The 18,263-nt window shown below is 33.6% G+C and overlaps 1 protein-coding gene across 1 annotated transcript in view; it reads right to left on the bottom strand.

Moving 5' to 3' along the window:
* Window positions 1–18,263, bottom strand: part of LOC106883505 (prolyl 3-hydroxylase 1) — a 167,770-nt gene that overhangs the window by 79,976 nt on the left and 69,531 nt on the right. The window contains exons 4-7 of the mRNA XM_052968028.1: window positions 9,928–10,099; window positions 7,087–7,212; window positions 5,384–5,517; window positions 3,855–3,959 (exon numbers count right to left, since the gene is read on the bottom strand). Coding sequence (XP_052823988.1) covers window positions 3,855–3,959; window positions 5,384–5,517; window positions 7,087–7,212; window positions 9,928–10,099 — 537 coding nt within the window. The remainder of the gene's footprint in view (window positions 1–3,854; window positions 3,960–5,383; window positions 5,518–7,086; window positions 7,213–9,927; window positions 10,100–18,263) is intronic.

Below are 18,263 nucleotides of genomic sequence, written 5' to 3'. Positions count from 1 at the left end.
TATATATATATATATATATATATATATATACATGGAAAAAAATAGTACTCGAATACCAAAAGTAGAGTAATATACTTTTTATTAAAGCTGCAAAATTATCACAGAACTGTTACTCAGAGTTTCACAACTGTCTGACAAACAGGAACATGAAACTCTGAATAACAATTCTGTGATAATTTTGCAGCTTCAATAAAAAGCATGTGTGTGTGAGAGAGACACAATGGGCTATTTACTATTTGGTCAATATGTTTTAAAATCTTATTACAGCCTTTGTACTGTGTTCCTGAGAATTATATATATTTTTTTTTTTTTTTTTGGCTCAGTCTATCTAACTGATACCAGGTTCCACTATCACATTGTTGTTAAGTGGTTAGCAATTGGAAAAGTATCCAATCATTAAAAGTGGGCACTTGTTCCAACTAAAAAGATAGACATTTTAAATTTTTGAAGAATTATTCAAGCCATGCTGTCATGGAAAAACATGTTAAACAAGAATGAAAACCATATACAAAACATTTATAGTCAACCAAACATGTACATAAGCACCGACTCTTTTACAGAGAGAGAGAGAGATACATGTATACAAACATACATTCATGCATACAGCATACATATAAATGCACACATGTATTAGCATATAACAGTATATAAAGCAAGTGAGAAAGTTAGCAGAAAAGACTTGCCTTATTAAGCAGAGACGATGTTTTGGTCAACAGTCAATTATTAACATGCATGAAACATCGATGGCAGTCAGATTCTTGGTAGAATTTTAATGCCCAATTTATGTATTCTGTATATCATGAACATTACTTGTGGTCTCATAAATTAAATAAATTGTCCCTCATTATAAGAGAGGCATTTTGAGGATGTGATGATATCAATTCAGACCAATGATTTTGTTATTTTTGTTGCCCAACAATCCCAGTGAGTTCGGCTCATGAAGCCACATTTCCAGTATTCTAGTCATGCTACTTTTCTGGCACACTCCCTCATCCAATAGCTGAGTGACTGATTATGTTGAGTGCAGTCTGACAGCCAGATAATGTCACTTCTGTTTTGCTTTCACAACAGTATTTCGAACAAAATGCATATTTTCAAATTGACTGACAACATCACACCAACAATATAGTATTCCAATATAATTTCAACTGAATTTTTAAACAAAATCCTATCCACAGACCATATATGGTTTTAGTTATGAAATACAATCACAACTAGAACAATCATGGTATAGCATTAGACAAAGACACCACAAACTAAGAAATACACAGTCCATACATTAAAAGTTACAGAACAAATACTTAATAAAAATTTTACAATCTAAATTTCATTTTTTTGTGTAACCCAGAAAGAGTTTACACATTGTTTTAAAACACACTACTCACACTTCATTTATAACAATGCTCAGTAGAGATTAGTATTAAATACATGACTTCTCATTGAATCTCAACCTACATCTTACTTATATTCATGTTATTTTCATTATCATGGAAATAGTAGTTATATATATGAAACAGAATAGTTTGGACCTACCTTTGATGGAGTTCATCCCCCATATGTAAACTTTACCCAAAAAGCCTTGTCCTGAAACCCTTCCAACAGTGTAGGTACAAGGTAAATCCATTGAATAGGAAATGGTATGATTTGAAACAACAACTTTGTAGTTATAATCCGTTTAGATAGTTGTGATGCCCTAACTACATTTGTGAGACAACTTCCATTGTAATTTATCAAACGGCATGTGATAAAATGATGAAACATTTTAACACCATATTTTCTCTCTTTGATTTATGACATTACACCAGATGGGGAAAGCTCATACGTGATAACTGTGTGTGTATGCATGTGCACATGTACATGTATGTGAGTGTATGTGTGTGTATATATATGTATGTATATAAACAGAATTCAAATATATGTCTTAAATACTTTCACTGTTGAAACCAATAAAAGATCTAAAACAAAGAGATAATTAATAGATACTTGTTTAACTGATTAATGCTGTTAAACTGACGGTAAAATAATTCAAATATTAATCTCATGTTATAATAATAATAATAATAATAATAATAATAATAATAATAATTATAATAATAATAATGATGATTTCAAATTTTGCCACAAGGGCAGCAATTTGGGGGGAGGTTATGAGGCGATTACATCAACCCCCAGTGTTCAACTGGTACTTGTTTTATCGACCCCGAAAGGATGAAAGGCAGAGTCGACCTCAGCGGAATTTGAACTCAGAACAAGCAGACAGACAAAATGCTGCTAAGCATTTTGCCCAGCATGCTAACGATTCTGCCAGCTTGCTGCCTTCATAATAATAATAAGAAGAACAACAACAACAATAATGATAATAACAATAGTAATAGTAAAATAATTATGATGATGATAATAATAATGGCTAGTGATTTAGGCACAAAACCAGCAATTCTGAGGGGAGGGGGTTGTGGTTGGAGCAAAAACAGTTGATTGTATTAACCCTAATGTCTGACTGGTATTTATTTTATCAGCACTAAAAAGGTGAAAAGTGAAATGGATACCAGCAAGATCTGAACTTAGAGAGTAAAGAACCAGGAAAAAATACTGCAAAGCATATTGTCTAATGGGTCTAGCGTATGGCACAATATTTGCAAATTTCTATTTATGGACTCAAAATCTCACAAAAGGAAATAAGTACAAAGAAATTTTTAAGAGATTTTTCTAAATAAATTTCAAACCGAGACAATAGAAAGATTAAGAAATACAGAAGTAGAACTGAAAGGTTGATATATATATATATATATATATATATATAAGAAGACAGAACATATAACACTAGATTTAAATATAGAAATGATTGCATCATCAACAGCTGAAGTGAGTATCAGTGGCAAAAATAGGTTATTGTAAATTATAATGTAAAAAATATTTAAATGGGCAAGTCAAATTTAAAATACAAGGTCATTTATACTCTCTGTAGCGCTATGGGTAGATACAAATATATATGATTCTAAAGCATACACCAGTTAGTAGTAAGATAACCTATTTTCCTTGTTTTCAGGAGTACATAAGACTGTTAGGATTTGGCTTTTGTCTCATAACATAAAGGAGGTGGGAGGGACATTTTCTCCTTCATAAAATACCAAAAGATCTGGTAGCTATATCAAACAAACAGATGTACTGAGGGACATAGAAGTGTCAAACTTAGAAATGCAACAAAACAATTGTAGTGCTTTGTTGCTGTTAGTGTTTGGCCCAAAGTTGGCTCTGATTGAGCAGAACAATTATGACCAAAGCATTCCTGCCATAACCATCATAATGTACTCCAACACCCTATGTGGTCATTTCTTTAAGATAGTAGGGTGTGATTTGAGTGAGATTTGGTTATTACTTCTTGTAAATCAAGCAATCATTTAGAGGCTCCGTCAACACAGGACTGATGAGGTCACTCAATGATTTAACAGACTTAACGATTGTACACAACTGTTTATTCATTACTTACAGATACTTAATTTGGCCACTGATAAACAGTTATATAGGAAAATAGATGCGACAAAGAAAATAGATGCGACAAAGAAAATAGATGCGACAAAGAAAAGGCATTGATAAAGATAAGGTAATATATAGTTAGAAAATATATTAGGAGATAATTATATTAATAGATTAATGTTAATTAAACATGCATGGTTCTTTTCAGATACTTTAGAAAATTGATGAAAAGGGTTAAAAGAAAGATTGGTCTGGACAATGGTAAACATAGTAACTGTTAAAAGCAAAATCTATTGAGATGACACTAAAACAGATGCTGGAGGTTTCGACTCAACAATAAGATTTTCTTTGGGACTAGCTAAGTGACTTGCATCACTTACATCATCTACTTCACCTTCATCATCAACAGCAGAAACATATTTCTCCGCGACATATTGCAGTATGTTTTTTATCTGTTTTGTATGTGTGAAATACTTCAATGCTTCCTGCAATTAAAAATAGACATGTAAGTACATAGAATTACTTCATGGTTATACATATAAAAAAAGACTAATTTTGTTTAAATATAAAGGTGAAAGGTGCAGTCAACTTAGTTGAGTCTATCATATTGCCAGTCAGTTCTATTACATTACTTTATGTATTTTCAGGTGGCGAGCTGGCAAAAACGTTAGCACACCGGGCAAAATGCTTAGTGATATTTCGTCTGTCTTTACGTTCTGAGTTCAAATTCTGCCAAAGTCGACTTTGCCTTTCATACTTTCTGGGTCAATAAATTAAGTACCAGTTGCGCACTGGAGTTGATCTAATCGACTACCCCCCTACCGCTTCCCAAAAATTTCAGGCCTTGTGCCTAGAGTAGAAGAGATTACTTTATGTATTTTTATGCAATGAAAGACAAAATGGACTCTGGGGAGATTTCAACTCAAGACAGTGAGATATTGAATGAGATAGTTATGTAAAAGCATTTAGTTCAATACTCTACAGTCAATATATAAATATATTTCCTATTATTACAAAATCCAGGAGTTCTTTTCATTGAAACCAGTAGTTCTCAATTAGGGTCCACATGGCCTTTGGGGATTCATATAAAATTTAGTTGTTAAAAATTACGTGCAACAAATCTGCTTTACTTCTATAATACACAAAATATTCTAACTATTTTTTAATACAATTCCTAATGATATTTAATTATAAAAATATAATGAGATTTTTTTAAAACTTCAAATGTCTGGGAGGGAAATCTGAGTAAAATAAGAATCAAAAGGATTCACAGACAAAAAAAGGTTGAAAACCACTGGTTTAAACCATATAACTGTGGCACAAGAGATTTCGCCATAGATTAAACATAATAATGTACACTAATTTATTCAAGTACATTTCAATATATTGATTATACTGAGTTTAACTATTTGTTAATATTTGAATATATCTGTAACTTTGATAACAAGAAATATTGGAGGAATATTTTAGCTGATTTAGACATAGTGTTTAGTGGAAGAGAAAGTAAACTTAAATTTGTATTACAAAAGAAAACGTGTCCAGGTGACAGACATGTCCTAAGAAAATTCAGTTAAGAAGAGGATATGGCTAGCTACAGTTGTTGCAACTTTAATACAAGTTTCAACTTATTTTTACAATCATTCACTAAACATTACTAAATATATACAGATTAATTTTGAGCAGCTATGACACCACTATCCCTGCTCGCCAAAAATATAGCTGAATTTTCCAAATTTAATTAACTACTAACACAATAAAAATTGGAAAAAATGTTCAAAAGTTCAGCAATTGGCTAAGTCATCTGTTCTAAATACCAACAATTGACTTTTGGTTAAAGACTAATTCTGGTACTGCTGAAGGAATTTTAATGAAAAAAAAGATATATATCATCAAACAAATTCATACATACTGGTCGAGGTATAATATTTTCAGGTGTTATTCCAGACTTTATATAAATCCGTTTATTTTCCAACATGGTGGGATCTTCAGGTTTCAACAATAGATAAGAAGCTGTAGCCTTTACTGCATTTGGAATATCATTCACTACAATCAAAAACAAAGGCTATCAAATTACATACCATTAATACAAACACCCTCTTAATCACAAAAACATCAAAGGGAACTCAGTAAGTGATAAGACAAACCAAAAAGATGAAAGCTAGGAGAGACACCATGAAAGCTTTTATGTACAATAGCAGTGCCTGTTAACAGCAGATGTTGTTGATGGTGCTGGAAATGAAAAGGATACTAAAGTTACTGGTTATAGTTATATTAGTGGGAATGATGATGATGATGATGATAGGAGTCACAGTCGTTAGATATATCATAATTCTGATATTCTTCCAAGCAACTGCTTTCTTTACCATCATTATCATCATTTTCAAGTCTTGTGCTTACATTAAAGAATATATTAGTAATATCTTCAATAAATCTTCACAGAAATTAAACTCAGTTTTAATGATAACCTTGGAATATTTGTAAATGGAAAATACATATATAAATACATGTAAGTATATACAAAATAGTAGTACTTACTCTTATATACACACAAACACATTTCCTACATGATAGTCAAGACTCATACATGTACACCCACCAACATACATACAAGTCATCATCATCATCATCATTTAACGTCCGTTGTCCATGCTGGCATGGGTTGGACAGTGTAACCATAGCTGGCAAGCTGGGGAGCTGCATCAGACTCCAGTCTGATTTGGCATGGTTTCTATGGTGGATGCCATTCCTAACACCAACCACTTTACAGGGTGTGCTGGGTTCTTTTATGTGGCACTGCACAAGTGCTTTTACGAATGTTCATAAATATTCATAAATACACACATACAAATTTTCTACACAAACAAAAAGAGAAACAATCTCATAAGTATAATGTGTATAAGTGCATGTCTATACACACACATTCATTTTAAACACACACACACACATTTGTTTGTCTAATAACCATTATTTCCATTGGAGCATGGGTTTGGATGGAGACTTATTTCAGATAGGATTTTATACCTGGATCCTCTTGTCGCCAATTCTTATTTGTTTCTCAAATAAGAGAATTCTTTATTCTACAAGCCTTCAAAAGTGCAAAGCAACCAGTCAAAATGTCAACAAGGAATATCAACATCACCATCTTTTCACTCAAGCATTGACAAGTGTGAAATATAAACATTCATGCAGATTTGCACACATACAACAGACTTCCTGTATTTTCTATCACCAAATTCCCTTACAAGGTATCGGTCAGCCCAGGCTACAGCAAAATACGTTTACCACTAGGAGCTGAACAGTAGGATCAAACCTGAAATCATATGGTTAGAATAAGTACTAGGCTTACAAAGAATAAGTCCTGGAGTTGATTTCTTTGACTAAAGGTGGTGCTCCAGCATGGCCGCAGTCAAATGACTGAAACAAGTAAAAGTATACACACACACATACATACATACACACACACACATACACACACACACACACACACACAAAGTAAAGGCATATAGAAGCACACAAATTCACCCAGCCACACACGGATATACAGAAAGCCACATAAATGCACGCATCTAAACTTAAAATGTAATGTTATAAATGCTTATAGCAGATACTTACATTTGTAGTAACCAAACTGTAAATAGTTATACATTTCTGGGAAGAAGTCTTTTACTTTCTCACCATAAAGTAAGCTTAGCTTTTCTTCACATTTATCCTGGCATTTTAAAACACTGATATAGTGCTCTGAAATAAGATAAACAATATGAAGGTAGAGATTTATGCTTTATTTTCTTCCATTTGTTAAAAATATAATTTTTTCAGACTTTTCCCACTTCTTAATCTCTAACTTTTCAACAGATTTTGGCATACAAAAATAAATAAGTAAATATTTTTTCTCAATACAATCTTGCAACTAATTATGTTTAAATCAGACACTTTGATTTACACTTCTCACATGTAACGGCACCTTCATATTCAAATAAAAAAAAGTAAACTAAATAGCTCTTTGTACCCTATCTACTCTGAATATGAAAGAAGGAATGGAATTGGAGAGTTAATAGATTTCTTTTTTTTTTCTTTTTTTTTGTGAATAAGCACACAATGTGAATCCTAAGGTTGATATTTGTGGATGCAACAGATACAAAGCAGACGCCTTTCTTTTTGGTCAAGCCCTCATCGACCTTTTCAAGTCTCACTTGAAAAGTAATGTGAGGGTGGAGACGAAAGCACTCTCCTCCAGTGAACTTATCAAGAGGTGAATGACTCTTGATAAGTAAAAATAGTATACATTTTATTTCATTTTTCCCACCCCATCTCACCTAATTTTACGTAAACCCCTACACAAATTGTAACCTGTCTTTGCAATTTCCTCATTTGATGCCCCTCTGGCAAACAAGAGAGAACCAGCAATGTCCTTCCATCCATCTTCTCCACCCCCGATACCTGGGAGAGTCATGACAGTAGAGTCCTCAGACTCCTCCTCCACATGGGCCTATCAAAAGCAACCATCATGAGACTTTCTGACCAGACTCTCAAGTGTAATCAACTACAACCAAGTCAATGGATATTACCCATCCATCTCATTCTTGGTCTACCCCTAGATCTTCTGCCAGTTGGCTTGACTTGAAGAATCCATCTCGCAATTCTTCCCTGAAAAATCCTTATCACATGTCCATTGTACCAGAGCTGTGACCTCTCAATGTGGAGAAGCCTTGTTATTATTATTATTATTATTATTATTATTATTATTATTATTATTATTATTATTAAGCTGGTATAAAGTGGCAAGCTGGCAGAAATGTTAGCACACAGGCGAAATGCTTAGCATCATTTTACCTGTCTTTACATTCTGAGTTCAAATTCCACCAAGGTTGACTTAGCCTTACATCCTCTCAGGGTTGATAAAATAAGTACAAGTTGAGTACAGGGGTCAAAATAATTGACTATCCCGCTCCCCTAAATTTCAGACCTTATGCCTATGATAGAAAGGATTTCTTTTTTCTAACATAGCCATAAGGTCACAAATTTGTGGAAGAGACATGGCTGATTTAACTAATCTCAGTACTAAACTACTCCTCATTTTATCAACCGCAGATAGATAGGAAGTAATACTGAATCTGGTGGAATTTTAGAATAAAGAGATATACCACAAACTCTTTTTTTTTTATCAGCTACCAAAAAAAAATAAATAATAATAATAATAATGATAATAAGAACATCTCACTCCTCTGGAATTTCACCATTCAAACTGACAGAAAGATAGATGCAAATAGGCCAGACATCATATTGAAAGACTTCAGACAAAAATCATACCACCTCATTGATATGCCTAGTGGCAGTTCAAATTCTGCCAAGGTCGACTTTGTCTTTCATCATTTTTGGGGTTGATAAATTAAGTACCAGTCGATGTAATCGACTATCTCCCTCCACCAAACTTCAGGCCCTGTGCTTTTAGTAGAAAGGATCATTATGGCAATGAACTGACAGAATTATTAGAGCATCATGAAAAATGCTTAGCAGCATTATGTTGTGAGTTCAAATTTCACCAAGGTTAGCTTTGCCTTTCATCCTTTTGGGGTTGATAAATTAAGTACCAGTCGAGTACTGGGGTTCATGTCGTCGACTATCCTCCTCCCCCAAATTTCCAGGCCTTGTGCCTATAGTAGAAAGGATTATTAAGACAGCAACCAGGCAGAATCATTAGCAGTCTGGGCAAAATGCTTAATGGCATTTCATCCATCCTTATGTTTGGTGTTCAAATTCCACTGAAACTGACTTTGCCTTTCACCCTTTCAGGGTTGATAAAATAAGCATCAGTTGAGCACTGGGTCAATTTAATTGACTTAAACCCACACCTGAAATTTCTGGCCTTGTGCAAAAATTTGAAATCATTATTATTATTACTATTATTATTATTAATGTGGCAATTATTATTAAGGCGGTGAGCTGGCAGAAACGTTAGCACTCCGGGCAAAATGCTTAGCGGTATTTCGTCTGCCGCTACGTTCCGAGTTCAAATTCCACCGAGGTCGACTTTGCCTTTCATCCTTTCGGGGGGTCGATTAAATAAGTACCAGTTACGCACTGGGAGTCGATATAATCGACTTAATCCGTTTGTCTGTCCTTGTTTGTCCCCTCTGTGTGTAGCTCCTTGTGGGTAGTAAAGAAATAACACCAGGCGAAATGCTTAGCAGCATTTTGTCAATCTTCATGTTCTGAGTTCAAATTCTGCTGAGATTGACTTTCCTTTTCATCCTTTCAGAGTCAATACAATAAGTACCAGTGGAACACTGGGGGTCAATGTAATTGACTTGTCCCCTCCCACAAAATTTCAGGCCTTGTGCCTTTAGTAGAAAAGATTATTATTATTATTGCCCTTGTGACCAATAAAACCAGAATTAATTATTATTATTATTATTATTATTATTATTATTAAGAAACAATGAAGACTCCACAGACCTGATATTGCATTGATAAACTCTGGGAAACTTTCATGATCATAAGGACCTTCACAGAGAATTCGGCAATCTTCCTCTTCTTTGATGAACTCATTGATAGCTTCCTCTATGTATTTTATACCTTCTTGCCAGTCTCCATTACGTTGATTTTCTTGGCCATTGATGAAAGCAGTCTGAAAATAAAAATTTCAAATTACAAGAAATAGCAGCCAAATCTCTCTCAAAGCATGCTCTATTGTTCTATGATAAACCACAGCACACAACAATATCTTTTTGTGAAATATATGTTTTTCACCTTTTTGTTACCATATTTCAGTTGATATACATTGCTTGTGTATCAATTAATTTTGAAAATAACAAAGAATTTGGTAAAATATCTTTATTTTTAAGAAGCTCCCATGCTGGTGTCATGTAAAAGGCACTATCCAAACGTAATCGATGCCAGGCCCGCCTGACTAGCTCTTGTGCTAGTGGCATGTAAAAAGCACCCACTACACTCTCAGAGTGGTTGGCATTAGGAAAGGCATCCAGCTGTAGAAACATTGCCAGATCAGATTGGAGTCTGAAGCAGCCACTGGCTCTCCAGACCTTGGTCAAACTGTCCAACCCATCAGACGTTAAAAAATGATGACGATGATGAGGAAGCTGATGTTTGGAACATCACATAAAATTTTCGAATTTTGATCAGAAGGTTTTTTATTTAGGATAAAAAAACAAATATAGTTCTCAGAAAAGTTGATACCAAAAGAGTTAAAAGCGTCAAGGAACAATTAAGAACCAGTACTAAACTCTGATTTCACAAAATTAACTGGTGAGATAAATCTTCTCCCTGCAGAAGATACTATTGTATCTGGGACAACAATATTGCTTCTTAACAACAGTTGAAGATTTTAAAAAATTACTAAAATAGAAAAAAATAATAAATAATAGTGACAAACAATGTTTAATGTCATGTTTACGAAAGATGATTTAAACTAGCTACATCTGCAAAGTAGCTTCACTACAATCTAAAATTCTTTCAAGATTTGTACCTCATTTTGTTGGCACTGATAATTACTACCATCTGCTTCAACTTACAGTATATTTACTCATTCAGAGATAGTAAAACATTCTCTTCTAAGTGTTCTAATTCTCAACTGCTTTCTTAATCTAAGTGAAGCCAACTTAATGTTGAGCTTTATACATAAAATTTGACAATTATTTGTTGCTGATGTTGTAATCTTTATCATAATTATTACATATGATTATTATTAAGATGGGGAGCTAGCAGAATAATTTTTGTGTTGGACAAAATGCTTAGCAGCATTTCTTCTAGCTGTTCTGAGTTCAAATACTGCTTTCATCCTTTTGGAGTTGATAAAATAAGTATCAGTTGAGCACTGGGGTAAATGTAACCGACTTAACCCCTCCCCCAAAATTGCTGGCATTGTGCCAAAATTTGAAAAGGCAGTGAGCCGGCAGAATCATTAGCACACTGGAAAAAATGCTTTGTGGTACTTTGTCTGTCTGCACGTTCTAGGTTCAAACTCTGCCAAGGTTGACTTTGCCTTTCATCCATCCACAATCCTAATGTACATAAGCAATGGTTAAACAAAGCCAGCTTCTAAAACTTGTAACCAAACATAGGAATTTCAAACACAAGGTGATGCTCTGTGTCCAGTGGAATTATGCGGGGATCATTCATTACAAGTTCATTCCAGAGAGTCAAACCATCAATTCCAACCTGTACTCTGAACAGCTGAAGCAAATTTATGCCATTGTGTGGGAAAAATATCCAGTACTGGTTAACAGAAAGTGAGCTCTTCTACAGCAAGACAACACAGTATCTCATACTGCTAGAAAGACCTGGAATAAACTCCAGGAACCAGAGGGAATTGAATTGATGCAGCACCCAGCATATAGTCTGGGTCTAGCTCCCTCAGATTATTACTTGTACTAATCTACAGCTCAGTTCTTGCACTTGTGACCTTTCATCAACTAAGAAAAGGTGGAAGTTTCAGTGAAGGAGTTCTTTGCCTTGAAGGGCAAGTGCTAGTATTAGCATGGGCTCAAGAACTGGAAGAAAGTGTTGTAATCCTTAATGTCGAATTGTTATAATGCCCACTCTAGTATAGCAGTAAGACAAGTAAGACCATGACAATCTATGACCATCTACTATGTACTCTCTCTTTATACTGACCAACATCACCTTATTTATAGTGACTAGCATATACAACTTGTCATGTTGGAGGGGTGTACCATTATTACTATTATCCCCACAACAGAAAGGTGGCTTCAGATGGTGCAACACGATGGCCTCTAGTTTGAATGCTAGGCTGCTTTTGTTGTAACTTGATGAATAAAGAAGGTAAGTTACCAAAATATTGTAAAACTTTTGACTCAACAAAATACTCTACTTTTATGTGGTACTGGCATGGATGCCTTTACACGGCAGCAGTAGGGTGCTTTCTGCATGGCACCAGTATGGACTATGTAAAAAGATGGATAGATAAGAGGGAAAGGGATGTCAGAATGAAAGATGTCAGTAGAATACAATGTGGAATGTCTCAGTTACATAATGGTTTAATAACTTAAGATAAATGTATGTCAGTAGACCAGTATTATCAGAGAAAATCTTTTTATGCTTAAAACTTATCTTTGAAAATATGTTTATTAGGCCTGTCTGCACCTGTGTGTGATGGTGGGAAGGAGGGGGGGGGCAGAGACAGACTGACTGACAGGCATATATAAAAGAAAAGATGGCGAAATAGTGAAGGATGAAGTGCAATAGACCAATATGATGAAGAGAGTTTCAAAAAGACAGATAGATCATACAGGCTGATAAACAAATATAAGTAGACAGATAGACAGGTAAGTACAGACAAAGAAACTGACTAAGAAACTGACAAATGAGTACAGAAAAGGGCAGAAGATAAGGAGATAACTAGGTATACAGATATATATAGAGGGAATGTGCCATAAAGAGAAACAAGACAAATACTTGTAATATGTAAGATTCTAGTATGATAATAGTGCAAGTATATATCTATCTTGGTATAAGCTACAGAATTATTGTTGAAATAATTCTCCAAAGGGCCATGGGCTGTTTCACTAGGGAAATAAAGACAGTCAGTTGCAGTAATAAAATGTCAAATATATTAAGTGTCTGTTAGCATCATAAAAGATTGAAGAGTAAGTCAACTTAAACAAAAGATAACTTATTACAGTGTCAGGAGGAAGATTACACTACTGAAAACATTGTCAAGCACTAAATCTATTGACAGGAGAACTGAAAACGAAGTCGGCAGTGGTAACTCAAATGATATAATGTTATGGAAATACATCCAATACACACACATAACATCCAATTTGCTTTTTCTATGAATAAGTTTTTGATTAATGTATCTTTCAGCTAATAAGCTTTTGACCATTGTGTTTTTGACAAAAGTGTTTTCAGCAAATGTTTCTGGACCCATCAAACTACACTAAACCTAAGTGAAACACAATAATCTATTAAATTGAATAGGATCCTTAAAAAAATTCAGCCACTGCTTCACACAATATTTTCTACAAACAACACATACACAATGCAAAAAAAATAACCCATACACATATTCACACAACACACACAATACAAACACATACTCAAAGAACACACATACACACACATGCACACGTACACACATGAAATAGAAAACCATATTGCATTGTTGTACTATATAATTGGCATTTAGTTATTTGACTCCTATTAGTAATAGTGTTTATTTTCGAAACTGTTACTGTTTTTCTATAAACTTCAGTGTTACTATTTAGCAATTGCTTTCTTCAACTGAAACAAAATTATGAAATTAATACCACTTCCAAAACTATGCAGATATCAAAACATTGGACACCGCAAGAAAAATCATGAATGAGGAATTCAATTATAGAATGACTTATATATGAAGCTTAATGTGCTCACACCAGAAACTAAAATTATTTTAATAAAAAATTTAGAAACCAAGAAAACTAGCAATAATCTGCATCATCAAAATAAAACAAAAGGAAAATGAAATAAAATAAAAATCATTTTTGAATTTAAAATGTCAAAATTCATTTCTCATTCACACACAAACTTATTTTATTAAATTTATTAAAATAAAAGATTATTAATTCACAAAAATCTACAAACTTAAAAATCAGTTTAAAAACCATCAGTATAGCATTCTTTATTATCACAGATATCAATAAAAGTCCTCCCATTCCAGTTATGTCAACTTTTCATCTGCATCCTATAAGTATGGTACTTCCTGTTACATCTTCCTGTTCTTGACCATCTTGGAAATCATTTTCAGGAAACTCATCACTATATTGGCTGGAATATCATTCCATGCATTCTTTACTCATGATACAAGAGACAAACTTCACTTCTTACCATTGCCACCTTTGGTCAGTTCCTTCTGCTGTGAAGACTTCAGGTTATCCAGATTGAAACCTATCTCTCAATAGCTTATTCAACATCACATCAAAAGCTTGTAGAAAAGATGAGAGACTAGCTGGCATCATAGTTTCAGCTATGTTCAGTGACTGATCTTTCTCTCTTTCACCTTTCTTATCAATAATGCATAGAACTGTTCTCAAAGTATGGGCAATTTCTTCTTCAGAAGTGTCAGGTCTCTGGTTTCTTACTCTTATTAATCTTGGTTTAATCACAATATAATCCTTTATTTAGCAATGACAGCAAACCAAACCTCTATGTCGTACTTTTTCTCCCTTTGGCAATCTTTCATCTTGTATCACTGTTGGCTTAAACACAGTCTCATTTACCAAACTCACAAGTACCACAGTAAAATGTGTCCTTTCATGTCCTGTGGTTCTCACATGATTAGACCTGATGCTAAATGTTTAGTTTCCAGGGAGATCAAAAAGCATGAGCTTCAATATTTTCAATCAATCCAAGTTGAATGACAATCATGCTGCCTCTTTTACTTCAAAATGACGTAAAGTATGTCTTATCTTCTAAGTCATGTGGTAGTTTCTTTGATATCTTTGGATTTCTGTCATAGACTGAAGCTAATCCTTATCATAAAACAAGGCTTTAAATGGTAGGTTACATTGACATCTTGGTAACCCTCAACCATATTTGTAGCATAATTACAATGTAATCACTACTCCCCCAGTCAGTGACCTTGTCTAACAATTCTTTATCCATCTCTGAATATACAGCCTGTTTCCCTTTGTGCACCCATTTTTACCTTAAGCATTTCTAGTAATGCTTCTTTTTACTTTCTTAAATCTCTCGCAATTTTCTCTGATACAGAAAACTACCTCTCAACAAGCTGCACGTATAATACATAACTTAGAAGCAGCGCTACAAATGTACCAACACACACTAGATTGAGATATAGCCAGCCTCATGCACTTCTCATGAGGAATTCCGGAAGGAGCTTCATGAGATCACTGCTGAGACGCTTCCGAAAAAAGAAAAGCCATTGGAAAACAGATTATAGCAGCGACACCATCTAAGAATATCTGAAGAAGGAATTGTATTCTGAAATATCATCGGACTATGGATAACTAAATTACAACAGGTATATAGTCCATTTTTTTGTACTATAGTGCATTGTTGTACCATTCAAAACTTTTTATTCTTTATAAACAATACACAATGCTTCAAGCAAACTACAATACTCTCCAAACTTCTGTAAATTACACAATTTTAAGTTTGAAAGCAGAAATATGCAATTAACATTTTCGCTTTCCCCCAGTAATAACCAGGGGGATGATGTTTGACAAGGGGTAAAACTTTACCTTTTTATACCTATCTATCTAATATGTGTATAACCTGACAGACAAGACCTAATAAAAACTTTTTCTTTTTCATATTTCTTTGTTTTGGCTCTTAATTTTCATTCCCTTCATGTTTCCTTATTTCTCCACATGTTCCTTTGAAAATTTACTGTCCCTCTCTTCCACCTCTTAACTTTTGTGAACTAACTTTATTTGACTCATCACCATTCTCTTCTCCTAAATACTCCATTGTGTCAGTCTAGCCACAGACTTCTCTAATATGTTTAAACCCACTTGACAAGTCCAGAAGACCAGACTTAGAATAATTTAATTTTTATTACATTAAGATGCTTTTGTTATTTATTCAAGCTGGCTTTACCCTTATTCAATATGCATTTACACTTCTTATAGTGGTTGCAATAATAACATTTCTTCAAGATTTCTTAGCCTCGTGCACAAGTCACACTCCAACTTTTTTATAAATTGAAATTTTATGCAAACAAGTTGCAATTTATACATAAGTAAATACTGAAATTAATAACATAAAGTGTATAAATGGTACATTTAATTTTTTAATCTAAAAACTAAATCTAAGAGTTTACTGCAATATTAATAACTTGATATTATTAAATGTGATTAGAATTTCCTTTTTCTAAGTTGAAGCCACAAAATATTGGTTCCCCTGTGGATAATAATGCTCCCTTTAACTCAATATAATGGAGATTTTTTTATGATTGAATTTCAGTCAAGATGGAAGGTATGAAGTTGCTCAGAAATTAATTATTCTAAATTTCAAATCTAGCCAAGGTCAACTTAGACTATCCAGCCACCAAGATTTATAAACAAAATATCAGCTAGTCACTAGACAATATGCTATGCTTAAGGTATTAAGTAAGTGATTAGCATAATTTAATTAGATTCAACAAACCCACTGACCTGATTAATTATAAGGGCAACATGCAACAGCTGAAAAGGAATGCTTGTTTAACATCTGTTTTTTCCATGTTAGCAGGGCTTAGACAGGAAATACAATAGTGTAAAATACTTATTTACTGTTTCAACTATTAGGCATTAATAGGGTTTCCTCCAATCAGTTGCAGAGTCAACAACCTTTCCTTCAACACCTACATAACACTCTTGACGAATACTGAACTCTAAATGTCTTATGAAAAGGTACAATATTTCATAGAGGTGCATTTTTAATGAAATTAAACTCAATATGATACAGGTAAATATGGATCAAGAATGAAATAAGATCACAGTTTAAACAGCATAAAAACAACAGAATATTAATTTAAAATTCCAGACAGATTTAACAAAGCACTATATTTCAATGATCCTGAATTCTTTAGAATCTCCAACACCCTGAATTAAAATTTTTAAGTAGATATCTCGTTTTAATTTTTGTGTGTTTTAGCATACTTTTTTTTATTTATTTCCATATAAATTGTTGCATATATGCTTTTAATTCATCATATTATATAATGTCTATCACCTTTGCCATTATCTGTTTCTTTGTATTTCTTTTTCTGTATACCTTTAAACTTTTATGGCTAATAAAGAAATCATCTTCATCATTATTATTATTATCATTATTAAGATGGTGCTTAGTGACATTTTGTCAGTCTATACGTTCCGAGTTCAAATTCTGCCAAGCTTAATTTTTACCTTTCATTTTTAAAGGGTTGATAAAATAAGTACCAATCAAGTATTGCATATCAATGTAATCACCTATCCCCCACCACCACCACTCTAAAACTGCTGGCCCTAGGCCAAAATTTGAAACCACCATTTTATCCTATTACTCTGTCACTCTCTCTCTCCCTCACTCCTCCTCCTCCCTTGCTCACGTAGATCCCACATGACCATCGGCCATCTTTCTTTCTTCTCCTAACTTGTGTTTCTTTCTTTCTCTCTGTCATAGCTGGAACGAGGAAGACATGTTCTTGTCTGTCTCCTGTCCAAGCTTGATTTACACATTCACCACCACAACCTCGTTTAGGTTTAGTAGCCCTTCCTGTTTGTTTTCACTGTCCTGTTTGTGTTACCAATTTTGACCCTCTGCAAAATCCCAAATTTTATTTAATTTGCTTTGCGGGAGCAACTGTTTTATCAAAAGCATATATTGTTGTTAAATGCTCGAAATATGAGACTAGAAAAACAGCCAACAACTGATGAAGGGTTGTTCTTTATGTCATTTGTTTTATTTTCCATTTCTGTCTTTCGTTGTTCGAAAAAATAGTTCCTATTTCATGTACTCGTACTTCGTATTTTTTTGTTGTACACGTTTCATGACATCCTGTACCCACACATGCATATATATATAGATGTAAGTATGTACATATACGTATATACATATGCATATACATATATATATATATATTTAGTAAACAAATAAAGGAATGATATTACACTCTTTAGTCAGTGACCCTGATTAAAGAATGTAATATCATCACCTTTGTTCCATTGTTTCTTTACTTTTATATACTACAATGAATGTGCTAACCATATAATCAGTACATTTCCTGAATTTACAACTTGAATGGAATGTCTTTTGGATGAAGCGAATACTTTCTTCTGATTTTATTC

Source organism: Octopus bimaculoides, chromosome 5 (assembly GCF_001194135.2).
Source record: "Octopus bimaculoides isolate UCB-OBI-ISO-001 chromosome 5, ASM119413v2, whole genome shotgun sequence".
Classification (NCBI taxonomy): domain Eukaryota; kingdom Metazoa; phylum Mollusca; class Cephalopoda; order Octopoda; family Octopodidae; genus Octopus; species Octopus bimaculoides.
Note: the sequence above shows the minus strand (reverse complement) of the source record. Positions and strands in the feature narration are given on the sequence as shown.